The 24,577-nt window shown below is 40.5% G+C and overlaps 1 protein-coding gene across 2 annotated transcripts in view; it reads left to right on the top strand.

The window, feature by feature from the left end:
- The window catches only part of CNTNAP5 (contactin associated protein family member 5), a 304,375-nt gene that overhangs the window by 204,065 nt on the left and 75,733 nt on the right, over positions 1 to 24,577 (top strand). For both annotated transcript variants that reach the window (XM_049806131.1, XM_049806123.1), the window contains exon 13: positions 4,797 to 4,997. In XM_049806131.1, the coding sequence (XP_049662088.1) occupies positions 4,797 to 4,997 (201 nt within the window). The remainder of the gene's footprint in view (positions 1 to 4,796; positions 4,998 to 24,577) is intronic.

Genomic DNA, 24,577 nt, shown 5'->3' with positions numbered 1-24,577 from the left:
GCTTTTCAAGGATGAATTTAACTATTCCAGGTTATACAGTAAAAGATGTGGCTGCACTCTCCTACTGGGTTTTGAATGACTTTCAGCTTGTGTGTGGTTTGAAATTTTACCAAGCTGAGAAAGTAATAAAAAAAATAAAGTGGAATAATAGAAGGTAAAAATAAACAGTGACCTTTGCCTGGAGAACAGCTTTTTCATTCTCATTGCAAATTCACAAGTGCAGGGAGAGCTCATTAAATTGAGTAAACAGGAAAAAAGCATACAGTATGGACAGACGTAAAAAGATAATGATAACTTATTTGTTGACATAAAGCATGAGAGAGCCTTATCTGCCTAGTTTAACAGTTTCCAGATATGGAAATGGCTAGAAGGAGCTAGTGGCACTCAACTTGGTTTGCATCTATGATTGCAGTGTCACTGCCTAAAAATATAATGAAAACAAAACAAAAAAGAATAAAGATTTTCTTTTTTTTAAACAATCCTTGTATTGTGAAATGGGAAAAGTATTTGAAGCCCCATTTTCAAAAACCGTAGGCATAATCTATGCAGAGGTTGCCTCTGCAAAGGCATATGCAAGTCATGGAGCTAAGTTGCAGACAGCTGTTGCACTCCTTTCTAGCTGTAGTGATCTGTGTGCATGTCCAGATTGCAGCTATGCTTCTTACATAGGTCCTGAAACATGCCTGAAATGCAAGCTCCCAGGTTGTTGTCAGTAGGCTTCAGAGTACACACCGATTGATCTGTAAGAGTGTAATGATTGACTTTGACCTCATTCTGAGGCAGGCAGCTGTATTCTGGGAGCAGCTCTAGCTAAACTTGTGCATGTGAATTTGAGAAAATAGTATGAGTTTTTTCTAAATGCTGCCAGGTTTGAGGTAGAGAAAATGGTGCTTGAATAAAGCCCAAGAGTTGATCTGAATGGTGAGGGTCTTCAGAAGAAAGGCTGGGATTATTTTTGTGTGGTTTTCTGATCTACAGAAGCAGGTGCACAGTCTTGCTGTTGTCTTGGAATGGTTCAAGAATTTACTGCCCTCCAGCCCTTAGTTACTTCTCCCTCAGTCAGCTGAGATGCAGGAGGGAGTGGTATCAGCTCTCCCACTCTGTCCAAAGCAAACTAAAGTTTAAATAATTTTTAGGCTCATTTGCTGCATGTAAACAGAGGGGTGGCCTTTTGAAAGAAGGAACTTGCTCTGTTTATTACTGTGATGTGAATGTAATCTCCCCCTTCTTCTAGCAGGTTGTGTGTGACTTTGTGCACGTTACCCAGCCCCTCTATGCCTCGCGTCCTTCTTTCTAAAATGGAAGTACTTATTCTTTCCCGGGCAAGCGGGAAGAACTGTGGCTGACATGGTCGAATACATCTCTCCTCCTCCTCTAACATTGTTGTCACCAGGTCTTTTGTCTTGCATCTGCATTGTGTTGGGCTGCCCTTCTAATCTGAAGACTTTCTTTCAGACTCTAAGTTTTTAAAGCCTCTTTCATTGCTTTTTTTTCCTTTTTTTTTTTTGTGTGTGTGGTTAAAAATACAAAAAGTAGCAGATGTGTTTCTCTTTGCTCTTTCTACACTAAATGTGCATAGGGAAAAGAAACAAACTTTTGCATGGTGGTAGCTTTTGCCGTCGCAGAGGTATGCTTGCTGGTGGCTGTGACTTTCACTAGATCAGTGAGCCAAACGTATATATTTTTTGAGAAGCTGTACTGGTGGTTACCTTTACTTCAAAGATGGAGCATAAGAGGGAATCTTTGAAGTGAACAGCAAAACACAGATCTGATCTGTAAAAGTGTAACAGATCAGGCATGTGTAGATTAGGAAATGTCTGGAATGTAACTCTGGAATTCTTCCCTTCCTCTATTACTTTTTTTTAACTCTCTGTCCTAATGTACTTGGTAAATCACAGTTACTTTGGGCACAAAAAGAAACTTGATTTGTTTTTCCTTTAGCTTTGCAGACTAGAGGATGGAAAATCTGTGGTTAGCTTCTTATTTCTAAAAGGTCCTGTGAAGAAAAGCAGTTCTTGAATGTCAAAGTTCAGATCTCGGAGGGACAGCTGAGTGCAGCTGTTTTGATAACAAGAGCATTGAAAATTAACGGACATTCACAGAGGAAAATAAGAGAAAGACCTGTTGCATTGTCTGTCCAACACACTTGTTAATGAGAGCTTGTCGCTAACAGTATGTTTGCTGATGTCTTGTCCAACCTTATTTCAAATATGTCAATTAATTACATTTCCAACACTTCTTGGGAAGACACTTTTATGCTATGCTACTGTTAAAAAGTTTTTCCTAGTAATCCTTCATTGCTTCTAAATTACCAGATCTTGATGGTTTTGGCTTTTCAGGTACCCACACAGCACCTTTCCCGATGTACAAGTACACAGCCTGAAAAGCACAGTAGCATTAACCACTCTGAAACTCTAGCGTTAGGCTGTTGTACTTCCTGAGCAGCACTGTAGCCACTATTATGAGCATTGATTTTATTGCAATTTCTCAAAATTATGTTAATAACTCTCAGTGAGGAGGAGCTTATGACTGCCCATCTGGAATTTCAGCAACCAGTTCATTCCATCATCTCTTGGTTTTACATCTCGCTTACAGTATCAGCAACTTGATGTTTGTCTTTTTAGTAGATTTTTCAGTGAAGGCAGGGGTTAAAATTCTACCAACTTCAGTGAGAGGAAAGTTAACTCATCCTCAACTGCTTCTGAAAAATCCACTCTACTCATGTCAGTCCTTGAAACAACAAAAGAAAAAAACAGAGAGACTGGCTGATAAGAATCACTACTTTGTGATGTACAAGATGTGTGTTATGAAGTCATTGAATTATATTGTGTTGGAAGCAATATATGCTCAGAGAACACCACAATTAGAAGCAATTAGCTTAGCAGGGAGTCTGTTTCCTGGCTGGTTCTGGTGACATAGCAATGGGCAAGATAACAAGGGCAGCCTTAACAGCCGATCTGCTGAGCTGACCCAGAGTAAAAGGCAAACTCTTTAATGAGGATTCAGAGGACTGAGTCCTGCATGTGCTCCATGATGTTATTAAGAGTCACATCCAGTAAATTCCCCCTTTATCAAAGACCCTACTTGCCTAGGGAGGACACAAGACACTGACAGAGCAAAAATTTAAGGAAGTAAATTTATAATCATTTGATGAGAGGAAGATTTCAATCTCACTTGCAGAAACCTATGGAAAGTTACAGATGAAGGAGCAAGATCTAGACAAGAGTTTTCTGTTTTGTTATTCATGCTTCAACAGGGAAACCCTGGATAACGCTGAAACGGATCGTTTCTAAACTGTACTTAAAAACTGTGCATTTAAGTATTCAGACAGTTTTACCATATTACCTGGTCTGAGTTCTTGCAGAACATGAGCCTTCCAGTTACTCCCCAATACACTGGCATAATAAACCCAGTAGCTTTGTGGCCACTGCAGTGCATTATAGTTGTAGTATTTTTCGTTGAGCTACAAATATCCCACAAATTACTTCAACAGAACTCTAATAGGCGTATAAAAATCCTAAATGGACTATCTGTGCAAAGACACTCAGATGATTTAATGGATTGTCATTATGGAGGCATTCAGATGACAGGCAAGTAACAACAACCATCTGGAGACTATTTAAAGAGGTCTGTTCCAGGACCTGGCTGCAAGTTATGGAGAAATTACTCTCCCAGTAATGTATGGTATTAACTGTAAGGACAGTTTATGCTCAGCAAACCATACATTCACTCACAATGCTCTCATAATTTCTGTGATGGTAGACAGAAAGAGTTTGTTCATAGATCTGTAATTCTGTGGTTCTTATTGAGTTCAGGATGCTGCTTGCAGATCCCTTGAGTTGGAGCTCAAAGGAACACTGCTGCAATGTGTGATACACGAAGTTAAATTAAAATCAGAAGAAATATTACAAATGTATTGCTTGTAAAACTTGCCCCAGTGGTTTTAATCACAGTCAACACTGTGGCACAATACCCTACGCAGTCCTTATCATGCCAACCCCGGTGCCAGTCATGAGCTGGGTTGTTACGGGGTAGGTTGTGCTTAAGCCTAGATTCTGCTTTCTGTTGCCTACGAAATCGCTTGGTCTGTCAGCAAATGCAATGAAAGAGATGAGAATGGGCTCCCCAGCATGGGAAATCATCAACGTTTACACTTAACTATAGATGCCGAGTCATATGTTGTTCTGTATGATCATCTAAGCAGGGCGTCACTCAACTAGTATGTAGAAAGATCTGAGAACTGAGTAAAATGAGTGATCTGAATTCGAACTGGGTAGTAAGAACATATTCTCAGTTTTAGCTTTCTGGCAAAAGTTTGTGGTTAGTTTATGCAAGTTCATCAGCCACAGTTCTCCACTACCATTTGTTGTTATAACAGCATGGGCTGTGCTCAGGTACAGCTATGCTTGCAAAAGATGAGTGTTACCCCCATGAGCCATATTATTATGTCTTTTCTCTCAGGGACAAAGCCACCTGAAAGAGATCTCGTTTTCTTCAGATATCTGGCAATAAAAGGTGCTGAAGATCTCCCATGGTTCCTGGGAGGCTTGTAGTTTCTCTCTTGCTCAGCAGACTCTGTAGCGCTTGCTTGAGCTGGTTGAGGGAGAAATATCTCTGCGGGCTACACTGACCTGTAATAGGTCTTCATCACAGAGTGACCATTTTGGAGCCCAGGGTCCTGCTGATGCTCTATCCAATGCAGTAAAAGTGTTCGATTTCAATTGTTTTCTTGTTCCCTGCTTGTTGCAAGTTTTTTTTTCTGTTAACTTCCCATTCAATCCTTTTTCATTTAACAGAAGATAAGATCTGGACTGCAGTGCAGCACAACAACACAGGGCTAACCAGAGTCCAAGGAGCTGATCCGGAGAAGCCCTACACCATGTCCTTTAACTACAACAGCAGTGCGGAGCAGCTTGAAGCCATGATAAACAGTGCAGAGTACTGCGAACAGGAGGCAGCCTACCACTGCAAAAAGTCACGTCTCCTGAATACCCCGAGTAAGTGCCACAATCCCAAATCTTCCCTTGTTAACTATTATTGATTATACAGCAGATACAGGATGTAGTGCGACTGAGGAGAAAAAAACAAAACCAAAACATAGCAGCAGTACAGAATAGAGTGAAAAGCCTTTTACCTTTGTATTGGGTTTGTGTAGCAAGGTTTTGGTAGTGGGCAAGGGCTACAGGGTTGCTTTTGTGAGAAGCTGCTAGAAGCTTCCTCAATGTCTGATAGAGCCAATGCCAGCCGGCTCCAAGACAGACCCGCCGCCGGCCAAGGCCGAGCCCATCAGTGACAGTGGTAGTGCCTCTGGGAGAACAGATTTGAGAAGGGGGGAAAAAAAACCCAAACTGCACAATTGCAGCCAGAGAGAGGAGTGAGAAAGAGAGAAACAACCCTGCAGACCCCCAGGCCAGTGAAAAAGGACGCGGGGGAGATGCTCCAGGTGCCAGAGCAGAGATTCCCCTGCAGCCCGTGGGGAAGACCATGGTGAGGCAGGCTGTGTCCCTGCAGCCCAGGGAGGTCCATGGTGGAGCAGATACACACCTGCAGAAGAACCCACGCTGGAGCAGGTTTTCTGACAGGACTTGTGACCCGCTGGGGGACCCACGCTGGAGCAGTCTGTACCTGAAGGACTGCAGCCCGTGGAAAGAACCCACGCTGGAGCAGTTTGTGAAGAACTGCAGCCCGTGGGAAGGACTGATGTTGGAGAAGTTTGTGGAGAACTGTCTCCTGTGGGAGGGTCCCCATGCTGGAGCAGAGGAAAAGTGTGAGGAGTTCTGCCCCTGACCAGGAAGGATAGGCAGAGACAATGTGTGACAAATTGATTGCAAACCCCACTCCTCATCCCCCAGCACCGCTTGGGAGGACGGGGTAGAGAATTCATGAGTAAAGTTAAGCCTGGGATGAAGGGAGGGGTGGGGGGAAAGTGTTTTAAGATTTAGATTTTATTTCTCATTCTCTTACTCTGATAATAAATTAAACAGATTTCCCCAAGTTGAGTCTGTTTTGCCTATGACAGTAATTGGTGAGTGATCTCTCCCTGTCCTTATCTCAATGCACAAACCTTGGACTGTATTTTCTCTCTCCTGCCTAGCTGAGAAGGGAAGCGATAGAGCAGCTTTGGTGGGCACCTGGTGTCCAGCCAGGGTCAACCCACCACAACCTTCTTGGATACCACATGCAGTGCCTGTCCTCTGATGCAAGAGGTTCAGAGCTCTGCAGGGTTTTCTACCCCCTTTGTACATTCATACGTACAAAGGCTCTGAAAGCTTCTACAATGGAAAGTACTCCTTAGACACCAGAAAAGCTGTATTTAGCTGATGGTAAGTGGATGCTTATTCATTTACAGTTTTAAACTGTATATTAAAGATAGAAAGCATCCAGATTGCTCCAGACTCTTATGATGTTTCTGGAGAGGAGGATTGTACTGTCTTCAGAGTCCCACAGCCCTGAATATGACGTTTAAGGTGCTTGGTAGTACCGTTTCTGGGGCAAAACTAACTTTCCTCTTGTGATAGAAGGAATAAGGTTTTTTGCCCTGACTTAATGTAGCAACAACAAGAAAGCAGAGGGTCTGATCGGTTTATGGCTCTCTGCGGGACCAAATTTCCAGTGGCCACACAGGATGGCTGCCTTCTACTTTATTCTCTCTTGGGGTTGGGATTTTACATTTGCTTGTCCAGAGAGATAAATGACATTAAGGGCAGGCTTCTGAATGTCTTCAAAGTCTCATCTGGTTACTTGTAATGTCTGTATGATCCTGGTGATTCTTTCATTATTAGCACCTCTTAAATTTGTTAGTAGGTTATAAGAAATCCCACGGAAAGCCTTAAGGGGAGCTTGCAATGGGAGCTCCTATTATATTAAAAATACATTGCCTAATGAGATGTATCAAAAACCTGCCTGGTTCCAGCAAAGTTACTATAACACTGAATGTTTATATGTCCAGTAATCAGATGCCTCACAGTCGGTTTATTTTTAAAACCTGTGAATTATGTCTTTTATTATCATCAGAATTTGCCAGCCAAGAACTGCTTATATTGCTAATCATTTTTTAAAGAATGAGATGTTAATATCAGCATCCAGGGTAGAGCACAAAGGAAAAACAAGATGCAGGCATAACTGCTCTTAAAGAGGTGGAACTAATGTCTTACAAATACTTCCAGTGTTGCTGGATTCTGTATCCCACACCACACCTGACATGTTATAAAGATATAATCACACAGTCATTTTTTCCAAAATATTTTTTTAAGGATGAAGGCCACAATATTAAGGCAGGTCTGCATGTGTTTAATTTTACACGTTTCTGTGAGGTACTTGGTCATGCGTAAGCAGAAAGGTACACTATGAGTTCATTTTGAGATACCTCTGGTATGTAGTACCTCTATAAAACTAGGGACACTTCTTAAGGATCCAAACCCTTTTCTCCTTTAAAAAAAAAAAATAATAATAAAGTAGTGATAATCTCATAAATTGACAGTATATAAATATCCTGCTTCAGGGCTAAAGCTATCTACCAACTGGCAGACTGGCTAAGATGATTCTGACCGGCAGCTCCTTCTCTACTTGTCCAGGACCAAAGTTGTGACTCTGACTCCTCAAGGGAGAGGACACAGGGATGGGGTCCAGCAGCCCAGCTTGCAGTCTTGCAGCTGCTGCAGTGCCAGTGTGGTCCTGACAGTTGACCACACAAGAAATGCACATAACTCTTTAGTACAGGTCCAGCTGATAAATTAGAAAAAAAAATTAGTCCGGTGTTATGCATGTGGCAGACACTGTCATTTTTTCCTCTTTTTTTCTTACTTTTGTATGCTTCTTAATTACACTTTCAATTTTTCATCCTGAACTTCCTCAATAGCCTAAGGCTGTAAGTTTGGCAAGATGTGGAACATGCCTAAAATTAAATCGTTTGAGTTCTTGAAATGACAAGATATGGGTAACAATTTGTTCTTAGCTGAGTATTCTGTGTTTTATAATGATAGAAAGGCATTTTTTTCCCCAAAGCCTTAAATAGCTCTATGAATTGATATTCATTTTGAGGTGAACTGCTGCTATAGTATAGAATAGCCTAGAGACCCAGTAGTTCTGAACACTGTAGGTGTCTTGAAGAGCTCTAGGATTTAAAGAATTTCCGATCCTAAACTTAAAGATGAGCTACAAGTGTGAATAACCCTAGGGTGTTTTGCCAGACTCACTGCAGAAGGGTCTCGCCTGTGTTGTTTATGTCCAGAAGCTACCGGAGGGAGTTTGATTTGGGGCCAAAGCAACAGAACAAAAATCAAAATTCTTGGGTTTTGTTTCTTGATTCAGCCTAGACTTTTGGATGCCTGAAGCACTACATTATCTCTGTGTTGCCAGGGCATCATAATGTGTAATTATGGTTAATGAACACACTTCAGCTCTTCCTTCAGAAGTCAGTATACAATGCACATGTATTGATGACAATGCTGCATTCATAGGCCAGCAGGAAACATTACATGACCTAATCCAGCCTACTGAATATCAACACTCACCTGTGGACTCAGCCCCGTGGTGAATGCTTGATTGAAGGGCATCTCCCAGAGATATATCTGATCTTGACAGAGATAAGAAAGTTCCCCTTCCTGCAAGGAATCTTATCCATTTCTGAGCTTCCTCTCGTTTTGGGCTTTGTTCTTCTTTTTCCAAGGAGATGGAATGCATGATTAGGATATCTCAGCACCAAAACCCCAAATTCTTGTCTTCAGGTTCTAAACATTATCATGTTTCATAGAGAAGCAATAAAAAGATTTCTCTTTCCTTTTTGCATTCATAGCATTACTCTCCAGCAAAGATACATGTTGTTAGATAGCAATTTTGGCTTTCACAGCTTTGACATGGGGGAAAAAAAGAAAAAAAATCATGTGCCTGGGCAAAGGGAGAAGCATGGCACTCTGGGTCGCCTCAGAGAGAAATCAAGGGAGACTCCTGGCTTGCATAAAATTGTTCTAGTTTATATCAAGGAATTTGTCTTTCCTCTCTTCCTGCTACCTCTTGTCCTCAAGACACAGGCAAATCCCTAGTGGGTGTGATTCAGTGTAGTCTCCCCATTGAGTTACTTGGCTTTACATCTGCAATGTGTCAGACATGCAATCTGGCAGTTGGCAAAGGAGTTTACTCATCTCCACCTCCCGCTGTCTGGAACAGCCTTATCAGTTCTCACTGTCATACTACAGCTTAGCTGCAAGCATGTCTTTGAAAACTAAAATTAAATTGCCCTGAACTGCATTTTTGTACATCTCTGCCATCAGATAGATTTTCAGGAGGTTTGCGAACATCAGAATAGATGTCTGTTCATCAAAGGAATAGCCGGCTTTCTCATGGTGCTAGCAAATGAAACTTATAATTTATGCCCAGTAATTGCAAGTCTCTTGTGAGTTCTCCATGCCTGTTGGAGATACACTCACACAACTGGAGCAAATGTGACAATTGTCATTAATTAGGAGACTCATCCACACTCTTAGTAAAAGGTTGCAGACTTTTCCACAGCCTCACCCTTAGAAGCACAGACCAAGACAGGGGAGGAGGGGGTGGGCAGTAACCTTGGGCTACCTCTAGATGTGCTGCCTGTATTCTGGGAATCTGAAAAGAAATTTAGGCCCCTGGGGCTCTGATTTCCTTACTTTGTGAAGCTTCTCAGGTAATACCTAGGAAAAGGGTATGTGTACCAGAATAGGTGCATGTGTGCACATGCACATTTAATTAAACTGTTAACATACAAGATGTTTGAACACATGAAAACACTTTATTAACTGAACAAAACCTCAGCTCTGAATTTGCTCAGTTTTCTAGGAACAGTGGGTGTACTTAAAGGCTTAACATTTGGGAAGCTGCATCACATCCACCATATCAAGGACTTAACACAGTGACGGCTGTATCGGTGGCAGGATAGCTTGATTTACAATACTTGGCTGACAGTCTGTCAAGTTCATAGCACGTTTGTGTAGTCAGGGACTGAGAGAAGATCAGTCCTAGAGGAAAATCAAAGAAATAGGAATGTCTTTAGGTGGTGGTTTTTTCCTGCTGTCTTCCTTATTTTTCACTTTCCAGTAGAATTCCCACACTGTGTCACCTCAAGCTTTGATTTCAAACATCCATCCTAAACTATGCACTTCTTCCCTGAACTTTCTGCCTATCCCTTTTAAGATCTGTCAAGTCCCAGTATTATATGACTTGCACCCAAGTTTCCACCTCCTTTTCTCCCCTCTGCCTCCCAGCTAGACCTGTATCTCTGTGCTGAACTGCACCATGTGCCAGCTCTAGCTCTGTGACCCCTTATGCCAGACAGCTGTTTGCCCTCACCTGTGAACCACTGCATCTGCATTTGGTACCCTCTGTTATTGGAGGGAAAGATGTAGTGCTACATCACAGCAGGGAGCGTGTCCTAATTTCTGCATTGAGACTTTAGTTTAGGCTTAATTCTGCTGCTGAGACAGTTGAGTGGTGTTTTATCTGTGCCCTGTATGTTGCTAGAACTCTTTGGCTGTGCAGGCTCCCTCTTTAGTTCCAGATGAGACCTCCAGTGATGTCAGAGCATAAGATGCTAAGAAATGTCCTGCAGGGTCCTGCCTTCAATAGTGGGTGCTGGAGAGATACAGCTTAGGGTGAGTACACAAGTCTGGATGTCTTCAGCACATCCCTCAATACGTTCCCATCACCCACAGTTGCTCTATTAAGAGCATTAGAGTTTATGCCATTGCCAATCCCTTTTAGTATCCATTATGGATCTGGTGTTCATAAATTTGTCTAATCACTTTTTGAACTTTATTATATTGTCTGCCTCTGCAGCCTCCTAGGTAAGTAAGTTCCAGGAGTTGCCTACTTGCTGTGTAGAGAACTACTTTTTTTTTTTACTGTGTTTTAAATTAATGTTTTACTCAGTGCACCGAGTTCTGGTATTGCAGGATGCTGTGAATCACAGTTCTGCACTTATCCAGTACTTTTACAGTCCTTTTAGTTGCCCTTCTTGGACCTTCACTAGCTAGTATTTTTTTCACCAAAAGTGACCCACAGTGTTTGAGGTGTGGCTTGCCCCAAAGTTTCATATAATGGGGACACCATTTTTTAGAGCAGTCTAAATCTTTATGGAGAAACGAGTGTGAAACCTTGGTTCTGATGAAGTTTTTTACATAGATGTACCATGAGGTCATATAAAATGACCCATAACAAGCAGTCATTTACTATTGGGGTTTTGCTCACTATTGTTTTATGCCTTTCAAATATAATTTCCATTTTATCATACCAGGTACTTTAAATTTTTATTGCGTTACCAGGAGACTATTTGTCATTGCACAAAATAACTTGAAATTGTTATTGCATTACCAGGAGACTATTTGTCATTGCACAAAATAACATAGAACAGGGCAGTCTGCCCTCAAAAAGTGGTTCATATTAAAGGGAGTGGGGGATAGGTGGCAAGTGTAGGCTGTATGTTGTAATTATTCTTGGGTAATTAGGATCCCATTCTTGAGAATGATTGACTTGCCATATGTGTTTCCACCATACCTTGTCTCTTCCCTCCAAAGTGGCAGTGCTGACAGCTTCTCACAAGCACAATTTTAGATAACTTATGCTATATTTACGCACTTTTGAACAGAGTTCACCATACTGATGCAACATGCCTCCTTATTTGTAGGGAGAGATTTACCGGACATTTTTAATTATTTAATTATTGTTAGTAGTGTGCAGCTGATTAAAATGCAGATGGTCTAAGCAGAATAAAAAACCTTCTGCGTGGGGGAGGTAACTTGGCACCTAGAATGAACGCACCTGTGAGTAATGCAAATACAATTATCCCAATTTCTGACCCTTTGCTTCCCTCACCATATATGATCCCTCCTGACTGGCTGTGAGGTAAAGTGTGCTATAGCTGCCAAAGAAGGAATGGCAGCTGCTTGCATTACTTCTCCTCTAGTCTCGTTGTGCTTCTCTGAGATTGCAATGCAGCCAGAAGGCCAAACGATAGGAAAGACACGGGAAGAAATTCTTGCTCAGTCATACACTGGGTGGCTTCTAACCCAGTGGGAGGAAAATATGCTCCCTCCTTCAACCCTGCTGCAGGAGAGGACAGGCTTAATGCTACCTGACATATTTCTGGAGTGACACCAAAAGGGCACGAGTCTCCTGGGAGTACTCCCGTGAACACTGGAGCACCATTATCTGTGCTTGCTTTAGACACAATATGTCAGGTGAATTTAAAAACACTTCTCAAAGTGGGGCCTGATAGAGTACTGAGGAAGGAGCTTGTATGGGTAACTCCTGTTTGCTTCTGTGGAAGACGTCCTTCATACTTCTGCTGTCCCTGGATATTTCTAATAGTTTTTTTGTTGTGGGTTTTTTTTTCCCCTCCCTTTAATAATTTTTTTAATTTTCTTTTTTAAATCTAAGGAGCAATTCTGGAATTACACTACTTTTTTTTTTTTTTTTTTTTTTGAGAGAGACCTTGTACAGTTTACCTAGAAAACAAAATTTTCAGTCCAAATTGAATAGATCTACTGTGTTTTACTGACATGGAAAGTACCTCTTCCAATATACAGGAAGCTCGTACCAGGGGTATTAATGAAGACACATAGGACAGGTAAATGAAATGTAAACCTAGACAGCAGATTTTGAGCCTGGAATCTGGAAGTCATTGAGTGAACTGTTATCGGTGGTGCTGTAAGGAAGTCAGTGCTGTGAACTGATGCTGCAAGGTGTTTGTTTAACCTCTGTAATCTGTTAGGTTGAGACTTCTGTTCCCAAAGAACCTCTGGTTTGGAGTAAAATTGATGACATCTTTTGCTCAACCTGTGAAACCTATGGAATGTCATAAATTCTTATAGCTCAGTAATGAAGAAGTCTTGAGTTCAGGGAATTCTGCAGTCCAAAGAAGAGTTTGGAAATGGATAGTTTTATGAGAGACACGTGTGTGCCAGAACCAAACGTTGTCCTAATGATTCCTCCGACTTGAGAGACCCAGTTGTATAAGCTACTCATACACACAATCTGAAGAAGGAAAGAATTACACAATTTTTTTCAGACTATCCCAGCCAGCATTCCCTTAATCACGAGCAGTGATAGTCTTTTTTAATTTGCAGGACTCAGCATATTGTTAACAATAAATAAATAATGGCAATTAGAAACAAACAGCTAATCCTTGGCTTGTTATATTAATGGGTCATTAGCTATGACAGCAACCTGTCCACCATTCAAGAAAGCAAGCAGTACTGCTGCCTGAGCAGAAAAGTGTGCCTTCTCCCTCATTAGAGCCTCAGCGGGGGAGTGTGTTCTCATCACACTTCCATTTGTCTGCTTCATTCGGCTGTCCTACTTTGAGCATCTTGGGCTCCATTAGACTGAAACTGTCTTACTGACATTAAACTAATTTCTCTGTCAACTTTGGTCCAGTGCAGAGAGTGATGTTTTCTGATTCTGGAGAATAGAAGATGTAAATCATAGTGGTGGAAGAGTTCTCAGTTGACCTCTTCTACCAAGATGCCACATGAGTGAAGCAATAGTAATTTACATTTCTATTCACATTATCTTTGAGGATAGTAAAGCATTTGGGGCTGTAATCTCTCAGTTTTATGTGTGTTTTGGGTTCATTTGACTCCTCTTTTAGATCCAGGAAAAAAAAGTATGTGCAAAGTAAGGCACTTGCTGAAAATCAGATGGGATGGAGCAAGTGAATGGGACAGAGCCTGTATGCTTTGATTTTGCTTTAATTGGTCTGACCTATCCAGGAAGACAGAGGTGTTAAGAGGCAAAATGAACAATGGCATAATTTAATTATTTAGTCTAATTAGGAGAAAAGAAAATGTAAGCCTATGGAAAAAGGCATCAAGTTTTTACTCCGTATAGATTGGGTTAGACTCGGATTCATTGTAAATCTTAAGTCCAGGAATTTTACCCACCATTACAGTGTGAAGATAGCCTATGGGAGATGTATTTTCTGGTTTTGAAAGTGTGAAGGCAGAGACAGGGGAAAAGAAACAAGGAGGATCAGGTGAAGGCTGTTTTTTCAGATTACTTTGTGCTTGGTGTTTAAACAACATCAGAACAAGAGTCTTCCCTAAGAGTATTTAGTTCAATGTTTTGCTTATGTGAACCGTCTGATTTCAAGGGGAGCATAAAAGTAGCTCTTATAAGTGTCTGTTACTCTCTTTTGTAAAAAAAGCCCAAAATATAGAGGGTAAGCAAGCATGCTTGGAGAAAATGTCTCCAAACCTTTGGGAAAAAGAGGTGTGCAATTCTTCCCCTCCCAAGAAGCATCTAAAAGCAATTGAGAATTATTTACCTCCCCCAAACCCAGACTGATTTGGGGAGGATCAGATCTGACTGAGACTTGACAAGTAGCTAGAAAGATGTGGTGACCTGAAAGAAAACAAGCCTTTTAAAACTTTCTTTAGAGAAGCTTTTTTCATATCTGCTGGGCCAGAAAGATTGAGAACAAAAATGAAAAAGCTTTTTAGCCTGAATTTGTCCCAAGGCCCTTTGATAGGAGGAAGGCTTACACTTTAATGGGCACTGGTTTTGCCAAGGGGCGTGTTTCTGCCTGGGCTGTCCAGGACTCAAAGCAACATCAAGAGTCTTATTGCTTTGCTCTCAAGAGCAGAATTCAAAAGTCCAAGAAGAAAACTTCTTTTTTTAATATTAGCATTTAGAAAGGTTAACCAATTAATCTATGCAGTCCTCCTTTAAAGGTAGTTTTCTTACTTTGTTTAGCAGAGAAGAAGATTGATGCATCAGGCTGCTGCTGCTGACAATTTCGCCTGAAACTGGTATGGGCCATTAGATCTATTTGAAAGTACCACCCTAAAACCAATGGCCAAGTTTGTGCAGCCACAAAAAGGAACTCTAAGAAGAGTATTTCCTCCCAGATGAACACCTCTGAAGTCTTGCACTCCAAGTGTGAGATTTATATAGGTACCTCTTGTGCCTTGCCCTTGTGCTACTAGTGGAAGAATGAACATGACAACCCTTAGAGGTACATTTATTTTTCCTAGTGAATTGATTAACACAGTTACAGTGATTTAGCAAGGAAGGCATGATTCTGTGAATTTTTATGGATCTGCCAAATTACAAGGGAGCTAATGGTATATTCAGGTGGGGTATAATGGGATGTTTGGTATATTCAGTCAGGTAAGGTGAGAAAGCTGTGATTCTGCACTGTATCCCAGGAATAGTATCACCAGTCTCAAGCATCAACCAAGCATCCAAATTTCTTCCTTTTCATTTCCCAAGCAGTGTTTGGATTTTGCTTTGCGCAGTGGTTGATTGTAAAGGGAGAGATGCAAGAACCCCAAGCCTACTTTCTTTATTAGATACCCAGATGTCATAAGGACAGCCCTGTCTTTTTTGTTCATAGATGTTTTGAAGAAAGATCAGCTCACCTGAGAATGAGTGCAATGCATTCAGAAAGTGTTAGCTTAGCCATGATGGCTTGAATCTAAGTATGGATCTGAACACAGCCAGATGCAGCAAGCAGGGATTAATACTCCGTTCTTCATAGTATATCTCCAGTAATGCCAATTCAATGCTAGAATTCATCCCACCATTGACAGGTGGCTGCCTTTACCTGCACTAATTAGAGACAATTACAACTATTCTGCCTGTTGCCTGGTCATACCTGTTATTGCAGTATATGCTGTAGTTGTGTGATAAGGATGTTGTCTTCCTTTGTAAAGGGCAAGAAGAGATTCCGTGTAATTAAGAAACAGCGGCCTTGTTTTCAGAAATAACCCCTATTTGAGCTACAGGAAGCATGCCTAGATTTCTAGGGTGAGATCCACGTAGTCTTACTGTAGTTGTCTTAAGATTATGTGTTCAGCCCATGGTAAATGCCCAAGTTCTTCCAGGCAGAGATACTTCCAACTTACTTTAGATATCTTTCTAAGCAGGAACTGATCAAACTGATTAAATGTTGTATGTTCTCATGCTTCTGCCTAGTGAACAGCACCTCTCCCAACTGTACAGTTTGGTTATTTTATCTGTGCTACTGATTTTTTGATAGTTTAGAGCACTGTCTATTTGTTTACTTTCGCTAAAACAATAGTTCAATGAATGGTAGGGTAATAAATTAGGCTTTTTTTTCCCTAGGGTTTGTGCTTTAGTGTTGAGCTTCTGTATAGATTGTCTGATATCTATTGGGGACTAAAGATACATTGCAACCTTTTCTTAGGCTGGGTACTAGAAGGATCTCTGTTTTCTGCTTAGGCAGTACATGAAACCCGTAGGAATGTATTTCTCAGTCAAACGTCCTTGAAATTGGCCAGTGGGTTCATGAGTTACTTGAACAATGGACACGTGTGCACAAACATTCACATAGCATATTCCAATATGTCTCATTTCTCTAGAAAACCAGGTTGAGATTAATATGTAAAGCTTGCTAGAATCAATAGGGTTTAGAGAGTACTATACAGTTTCTGCTGACTCTAAGTGTCCTCGTGCTAGAACAAAATCTTAATTTGGGCTAAAATGAGATGCAAATGCATGTATTTTCTCTCCATGCCAGATACACAAATATCTCTCTCCTTCTCAGCATAGGAACAAAAATTTAAAACAAATGTACATCCTAAACTCAACTGAACTTCATCAGTACCCATCAGTCTTTCATAGATCTTTGGACACAAGCTGCTGTACTAGATTCGGTGCCTGCTTCGTGTGCTGCCTATTTCTTTATCCACGATGCTTAGTTCCGTGTCACCCTTTCCCTATATCTTTGGTTTGCCAAAAAAAGTTTAAAATTACACGTCTAATTTACAACATGTAGTGATTCCAATATATTAACATTAATAGTACATGAAAAGTGCTCCTTGTAGCTTAGTCTGCAATCAGTAGCCATTTTCTATTCTTCTTTTTGTCTCATTCAATGTGGTCAAAATGGTGGTGGGGGCACTTGTTGGTAGGAAAGAAAAGATGATAACGATTCCTGGCTGTTCTTTTTCTCAATTTTGTATTACTGAACCTAGTTCAGGTCTGACAGGTGTGTTTTACTGATGAGTCCAAGCCTATGGGGTGTTTTAAAAAATGAGCAGAGATCTGAAAAGTGGTTCTGAAGAAAAAGTAACATCAATTACATGATATGTTTCTTTTAAATACTAACTTTTTTTTTAGCTGCTGATTCAAATGGTCCATACAGTCCATAAAATTATCTATTAATATGGATTGAGTGCTCTCTTTTGGGGAAAGTATGTGTTTGCATGTTTATGTAGATATGTGCAGATAGGTTAGGAGGAAAATAAGAGTGAAGGTTCACTGTAATTGACTTCTTGGGATAGATGGATCATTGTCAGGCCTGGTGCAAGACAAGTTAGTGTTGGCTACTCTTTTCCCCATTGAGCTGTAATGTACTTTCTGTACATTAGCATTTGTTTACCTCCCATTGTCACTGTGATTTCAAGCTCTCAGATTTTATCCAGATGAAACTATGTTGGTGTGTGGCAGAAGTTTAGGGGCTGTTTCTCAGAGAGATCTTCATAACTGAATTCTAACAGCAGAGGGTGGGATTCTAGGACAAGTTGTCTTCTCCTGAAGTAGCCTCTGTTTCAGCTCCCTTTAGCTTCTCTGGCTATGAAAAGTCAGTTTGGTCATTTTAATATCTATAGCTGAATTGGGGAAGGTTGACCTGGCAATTAGCACTTTTTAGGTTCTGTTTTGGGGTCCTGTTTCCCAGAGCCTCGAGGTTCAAAACAGTGCTAGTTTTCTAGGTCACTTCCTTCCCAGTGCACATTTATGTTCTGGATCCAGACAAAGAGATTGTGTTGCATTTTGTTTACTGCCTCTGTGAGACATGCTAGGGCCACCAGTCAATCTGCAGAACATTAGAAGTACCTACTTAATAGAGGCAGAATTTTATTGAGTGAATAATTACATCCTATTACTGCTGAAGTAATCACCTTAGATACAACCGATGCCTCCAGAGGGAGGTATGTTCTTTCCAAAATGCCACCCTGGACAATTCATTTTACTTCCGTACAAAGCTCCAGAATCTGTCTGACCATATTGTACTACAGGTTGTCATGTTTTCAGAGGGTGAAATTTATGTTCCATGAAATACGCCATTGCCAAAATTAATAGGTAAATGAACAAAGTGAAACAGACCATTAGAACCATTGTAATATTGCAGTTGCTGGGTTGTGGCACAAAAGCAGAAACTAATGGGTAAACATAATCGTATTAGAGTGACAGGAGCTATCAATGTACAGTACACAACTGTGGTTACACAATGGAAGGCAGTCGACCGTTATGAAATATGATTTAGCAGACAGGCCGGTTGCAGGTAATCTTGCTTAGAACAATTCTTTCCTTGGCTAGTTTGTTTTAGCTGATGGAAAATGATAAATGGCAGCTATTTCTTTCCTACCCTACTGGAGTTTCACTTCAATTTCACTCTGATAATTTTCATAATCCTATTTTTATATTATTCTGGACCGCAATACTGAGATTTTTGTGTTTGCAGAAATGTTCCTGAGGCATGAACAGATTGTTCCTGAATATGCATGGAAATAGGAATTCAGCCAAAGGTCTTCAGAGTAAATGTTCACTCTAACACCTTGAAGTCTTTTTGATGCCCTTGTCTTTATTTCTGCTCTAAAACAATGCTTCATAATTTTAAGTGAACACTCACACAATATCTAATCTAGATAAACAATTCATAGGCTGAACTGTGTTTGTATAACATGATTAAAAAGCTTTGAATAGCTAACATAATCATAACATTCTATTAATGGACAGCTTGAGAGAAGCTACAATATCGAATGATTCGACTAAAAAAATACAAACCTAAAAGATATGCAGGATCAGTTCCATTGGATTCAGTATATTTATACTGATTCAGGAAAGTATGATGGTGGATTAACTCCTTAGTTATTGCATCTTTCATTAAATTCCACTTTAGTGTAAAACAAACTACAAAACACAGAAACATTGTAAAAATTCAGGTACGTAGAGAAGCTAACATGTTCATCCATAGCTTGTTAATGCAGTATTTGCAATCGGAGTCTAAGCACTTCAGCACTGATAGATTTTAAAAGCCAATACTGTGATCCTGTAATAGAATAGACAGGTATATGCTGCACAACTGAAGTCGAGGGAGGGAGGGAGTGGAGAAGCATCTTTAAGCCTGGTTACTGGAGTGGTGCAATATAAATTAGAATACCATCTCTGGCCATTTTTCAGAGCCAGGAAAGGGACTGATGCAGGAGCTTCTCCAGATCACTGTGCCACTCAAGAGTTTACCCATGCAGGAGGACTTTGTCAGTGGCTGACTAAAATAGATTCAGAGCTGCTTTAGTCTGCTAAAGTGGTTCAAATAGTTGGAGCACAGGAGAGAGTTGGGTGCTCAACTGTTTAGCTTTCTCTCAGAAGTTTTCACTCCATGCATATGCAAAAAAAAAATCAGTTACTTTGGTCTTCACTGAGCAACATCTTTTGAGGCAATATGTAGCGGGGAATTGAGTCCTAGTAATCTGTTAAAGGGAAGGCTGAAATGGTTCAGAGCTAGCCTAGGCAACAGCCAGCATTGCTAATTGCATCCTTGGATAGCAGGCCAACCATGGGTTTCTCAACACAGCAAAATAAAACTCTGTAGAAGTACCTGAGCTAGTTTTGATCATGGAATTTAATACATGTATTTTAGCATACCTTTCAACAGCATATGATTGTTTCCACTGAACAGTATGTGAATTTGTATAGCTACTGCTACCTGGTACATTAGTTGTACCTGAGTTTTGACCTGACACTAGTTTTTACTGAATGGACACACTTTATTGCTTTCACCTACAGAAAAAACAAGCACAGCCAACTGAGATTGCAAAAACAGAGGTAAATCTTGAAATTTTAGTCCTGCTTTCATTTATCAAGAGAATGCTGTCTTAGTGTTATACTATGCTACTTAATGTGAGAGATTGCTATGATGAGTGTAACCCATGACAAAACAGTGAAAACTCGAATGTGCTAAATGCAGAATTAGGTGACTAGTTGAGTGATAATATATTGCCTAACCTAATGAAACGACATTACCTTTAAATAATGGACCACATCGTAGATTTAATTATCCCAAGGCAAGGTAGTAGGTGCTTCATGCAGACAAGGTCAATTACCTTATCCAGAAGAGCCTGTTTGAAGTGTATTATGAATAATTCACAGACCTAGAAATTAGCTTTGAAAAAATGTCCCAGCTATAATGTGGTGAAAGCATTCAATTTCTTTTTTAATGTATTTAAGATAACACCCAAAGGACAATTATGGCTGCTTAACTGTAAGACTACTTAAATGACAAGAAATGGCAATTGTGTGGTCAAATTCACATTAATGCATTATGCAGAGGGAAGCATCGTCATCATGGCATAATCGTATCAGGCCACAAGAAACTGATTTCAAACCTCATCTTGTAGTTTTAAATGCTGAATGAAATTTGATCAAAGATTGTTTCATTTATTAACCTTTCTCAATAGAGAAGACACAATTGTTGCTGTACTAGCTTTGTTTATTTTGTTTATTCAGGGTGTTTTTTAGTTCTTTGGCTTTCTGGTGTGAAAACAAAGATGCAGAGCAATTGACTAACTTGTATGATTTTGGAGAGTCTGACAAACCCAAAGGGGGAACCAGAACATTTAATTTTCCATCTTTAATCAGAAGACCAGTCTTCTGCTATAAGCACTAAATTGCACTGTTTCTAAGACAGTATTGTTCCAGTCTAGGACTATTTAGCATTAGAGTTAAAATGATGACAGTAGCCATGGTAGCAGAATGCATACTCACTTGACATATGGTGACCTTAGGTGTGAATTAGAAACGCAATAAACCTGTAAGTCTGGGGAATAACATGCTCTCTCAGCATATTTTGATTCCACAGGCAAAACAATAACCTTAGCTTTCTGTCTTTGACTTTGCAATAAGAGGTAACGGCCAGGGGAAATCCCTCGGGGGCTGCAGTTTTCTAAGATGCCTGGCAAGAAGATGGCTAATTCATCAGGTACCTCAGTTTAAGTGTCAAAATGTAATAGTGACATTTCATGGCCTTTGAGTTTACCTGCTTTATTTGCTTGAAAGGGAGAGTTCAGCAGAATTTTAGAGGGTGCTATAGAATTGCGTATCTAATGAGGCGTACAGCCGGCCTAGTCCTGTTTCCATTCACGTCAATGTCAAGAATCCCATTTAGTTCAGCAGGAGCAGGCCTGGGATCCTTGGCACTTTCAAAAGATGGTTTGAATGAAGGGGAATAAAAATTTGACACAATGTCCATTTATATAACAAGCTGCTAAAATATGCGATGAAGTAGGAAACTGCCACAAAGAGACAGGAAAGAAAACTTCCATTAAAGCAAACATACTGAAAAATAGAAAGCATGGGAGTTGAGTTTTCTGGTATTCTCTATCATCCATCTTTTCTCCAAGGATCAATTCTCAAAAAAAAGCTTAAGAATTCCCTTTCTTCCCCCTTCACACAGTCATTGGCCTCTACCCCAGTGGTTTCTGGGAGGACTTGATAAAGACTAATCTGAGCCTAAGAGACTTGCTGGCTGATGTACTTATTTGCATGCATGAATGTGAACAGATGTTTACATAGTAGTGTTAAGTAGGCCAGCTGTTTGGGAGTCATTTATGTATTTTATTTAAAAGTAAAGCTGTACGGTTAAAACCTTTACTTACAATGTGGAAGAGAAAGGAAACCCAAATTCAGACAAAGATATTTCTTCCTGTGTTAGGGGGTTGCTTCCTTTACACACAGCAGTTTTTTTGTATCTCTGAATTTACAGCTTAACACAGCCACATCTTACCTGAATCTCTGGGCATCTGCACCTTATCTTGACCAGTTGCATGCAAGTGGAAGAAAATACACAGCACAATGTCAACATAGCCAAATGTCATTTGTCTGAGGGTGAGGGGAGAAAAAAAGCAATACTGAAATGAGGGAAGGGGGGGAAAGTTGTCACTTTTCTTTACAAGTTTGCATATTGCTGATTGTTTCTGCAGTCTATTCTGTAATGAAGCATACATGAGGGTAATGTTTGCCTTTGCATTTGTTCTGCTCTTCAGATGTGAGAAAAAGCATAATCCTTAGGAGTGTGTTACAGCAATAAATGTTAACGTATTTATTAATTCCTTAATGTAAACCTGAGTGAAAAACCTTCCATTATGGAGGTGTACATATACATGCAGGCATATATGTAGAGAGAAGAGGTTGGAGGGACGGGCTCTCATATACATTTAAAGGTAGTTTGCCCCTCAGGGATTCCCATTGTGTCCAATCTATTACTGGCTCTAAAATATGAGTCTTGGGTCTGATCTTGTCCATGACTTCATTTCCTCTGACCTCTGGCCCCCTGGGGCTCCGTGTCTTGAAAAGAAAGCAGGCAAATGATGTAGACAGTCAAATGGAAATGATTGAACCCAGTTACTTTTTGCATAGCTGTTGGAGAACTCTAATGACTTATATTAACGTATACTTTGCCAAAATCCTACGCCAGTCTTAGAGATACTTACCTGCCTCAGTTGTATTGTTTCCACCCAAGCATCACTACATGAGGGAGATGCCTACATCTCTCCAAACCAGTAGCAGACAGGATTTGTAGTAGGTTATACTTACCTTGAGAAAGGTACATCCGGTTAAAGGATCCTTACTGTTGGAAGGAAAGATGGTGATGTATGTGATGGTCTTGTAGGATTTTGATTCACAGTCTTGATGCAGCCCACAAGAAGAGTTTGTCTTTCATCAGCTGTGGTGCAAGTGCTAACGTAGAAAGTTACGTTGTGTGTAAAGATCTTGATCGTTACTTCATGAAGCTTGTAGGTTGACTGAATGGCTCTGATTCTTTCTCTTGCCATTAAATACAGAAGGCACATTGATGTAGTCATCTCAGTTAAGTGCTGAAAATTAGACGAAATGAACGCAAGATTAATTACTCTGAAAATAAGGACTGTAACCTTGTTGACTGTATATTCCGTGGGTAGAAGATTTTAAAAAGTATTTGGTATGCTCATGCAGCCTATGTGATCCTCACAAGTGATGTGGCAGCTGGAGTTCTCTCAATAATTAAGAGCTGTGCTCCAGTACTGTCAAGAAATCAATGAATAAGGCCAGGTCATCTTCTGCTGCATTGGGATAAGATGCCCTGATCTTACCCAGAAGGCAGGAGGTGCTATCTCTGAGAACTGTTAAGTTTTGCGGCTGACTCTTTGATACTGGGCATACAGTGATACATTTCCCAGGTCCACCAAAGTGCCCAGCCCCACTCTTGGGTGAGTGTGTACAAGCGTGGTTGGGGAAGGAGTCTCTGTCTCCATGTGGTTCTGTTCAGCGTTTGGAAAAAGAGGAAGGAGGGGTGGCTTCTCATGGTTTTGCATGGTTGTCATTCTTCTGCAGCCTCTGGCCATTCCAGTATTCACTGCAGTGGTAAAGCTACAGCTGAGTTCTTCCTTCTGCTCCAGGAGCAGAAAACTGTCTCTTGCCCTGAATAATAGTCTCTGTTAGTGACAGTAGAGCTACGGAGCATAGCTGAGCAGTTCATATTCTATCCACTACAGTCTGTGCATGAATGTATATACACACCCATGTATATATCCTGTTTGCTACAGTTGTATAGAGGGATATACAGGAACCTGAAACCAATTAAATAGCAAAACCTAAATAGAAGATCTATTTGAAAAATGTAAACTAATTGCTAACTGGGTGAAGAAAAAAGAGCTGCAATGATTAAGCTGTTCCACAGAAAAGACGGATTGTTGTCATCCTGACCTTTAAAGTTGGTCAGGATATATCAATAGAGGCATCTTCTGAGTACAGTATTCTATGAATTTTTTCATTTATATTCTCTTGTTTTTCTCCTTACATGCTGGCTTGGAGCCAGTTCATTTCATGGTCTTGCCTATACATATGTTCTGCTACAGCTGCATTTTTCCAAAGTGCCCAATTTCACAGCACTCCAGCCTTCCTTAGGATGACAAATGATGTCCCTGCTGCTCTGACCAACAGAACTGTAATTGCAGCCTGAGACGGGGACAGCTGAACCAACGCCATGCTGCAGTTTGGGTAAATCCTTAAGTTGAAACTTGACTGCATTTGTTTATTGTAGTCGAGTTTCCAATTCTAACACTTAAGGTATTAACCGCTGGCATTAATTGTAACATTGAGGAAAGCAGAATTGCTCAGCAGTTGAAAGCAGTGTCAAATCAGCAGTTAGTTATTTGCCATTGCTCTGTAATATGTTGTAACACATCGGACTGTAAAGAAGTTTAATGAGTTGCAGTAATGCTTGTAGCCTCTCGGAGATACTGGGATGCAGTTCTATGAGTTGGGTTTTTTTTGATGAAGTGCTTAAAACTGGACTCTCTCCACTGCTATGCTGGATGTCCAGATGGGTGTTGTTATGTTAATATTAAGTACAACTGAGTGTTGTCTTTTGCCGACTAACACGTTTTGGGAGCAAAAAAATAAACAATCCAGTTCAATTGGCCCTGTGAGATTTCAATCCAGTAGGGATGTGACAGAAGTGTAGGAGGAGAGGCTAAGAACATGGCTTTTACTCTGCTTGTCCAAGCTGCCTTGTTGGCTCATAATTAGTCTAAGACTCTGAAAT

This window comes from Accipiter gentilis, chromosome 1 (genome assembly GCF_929443795.1).
Source record: "Accipiter gentilis chromosome 1, bAccGen1.1, whole genome shotgun sequence".
Classification (NCBI taxonomy): Eukaryota; Metazoa; Chordata; class Aves; order Accipitriformes; family Accipitridae; genus Astur; species Astur gentilis.
The sequence above is the reverse complement of the archived record's forward strand: the minus strand, read 5'-3'. Positions and strand labels throughout refer to the sequence as shown.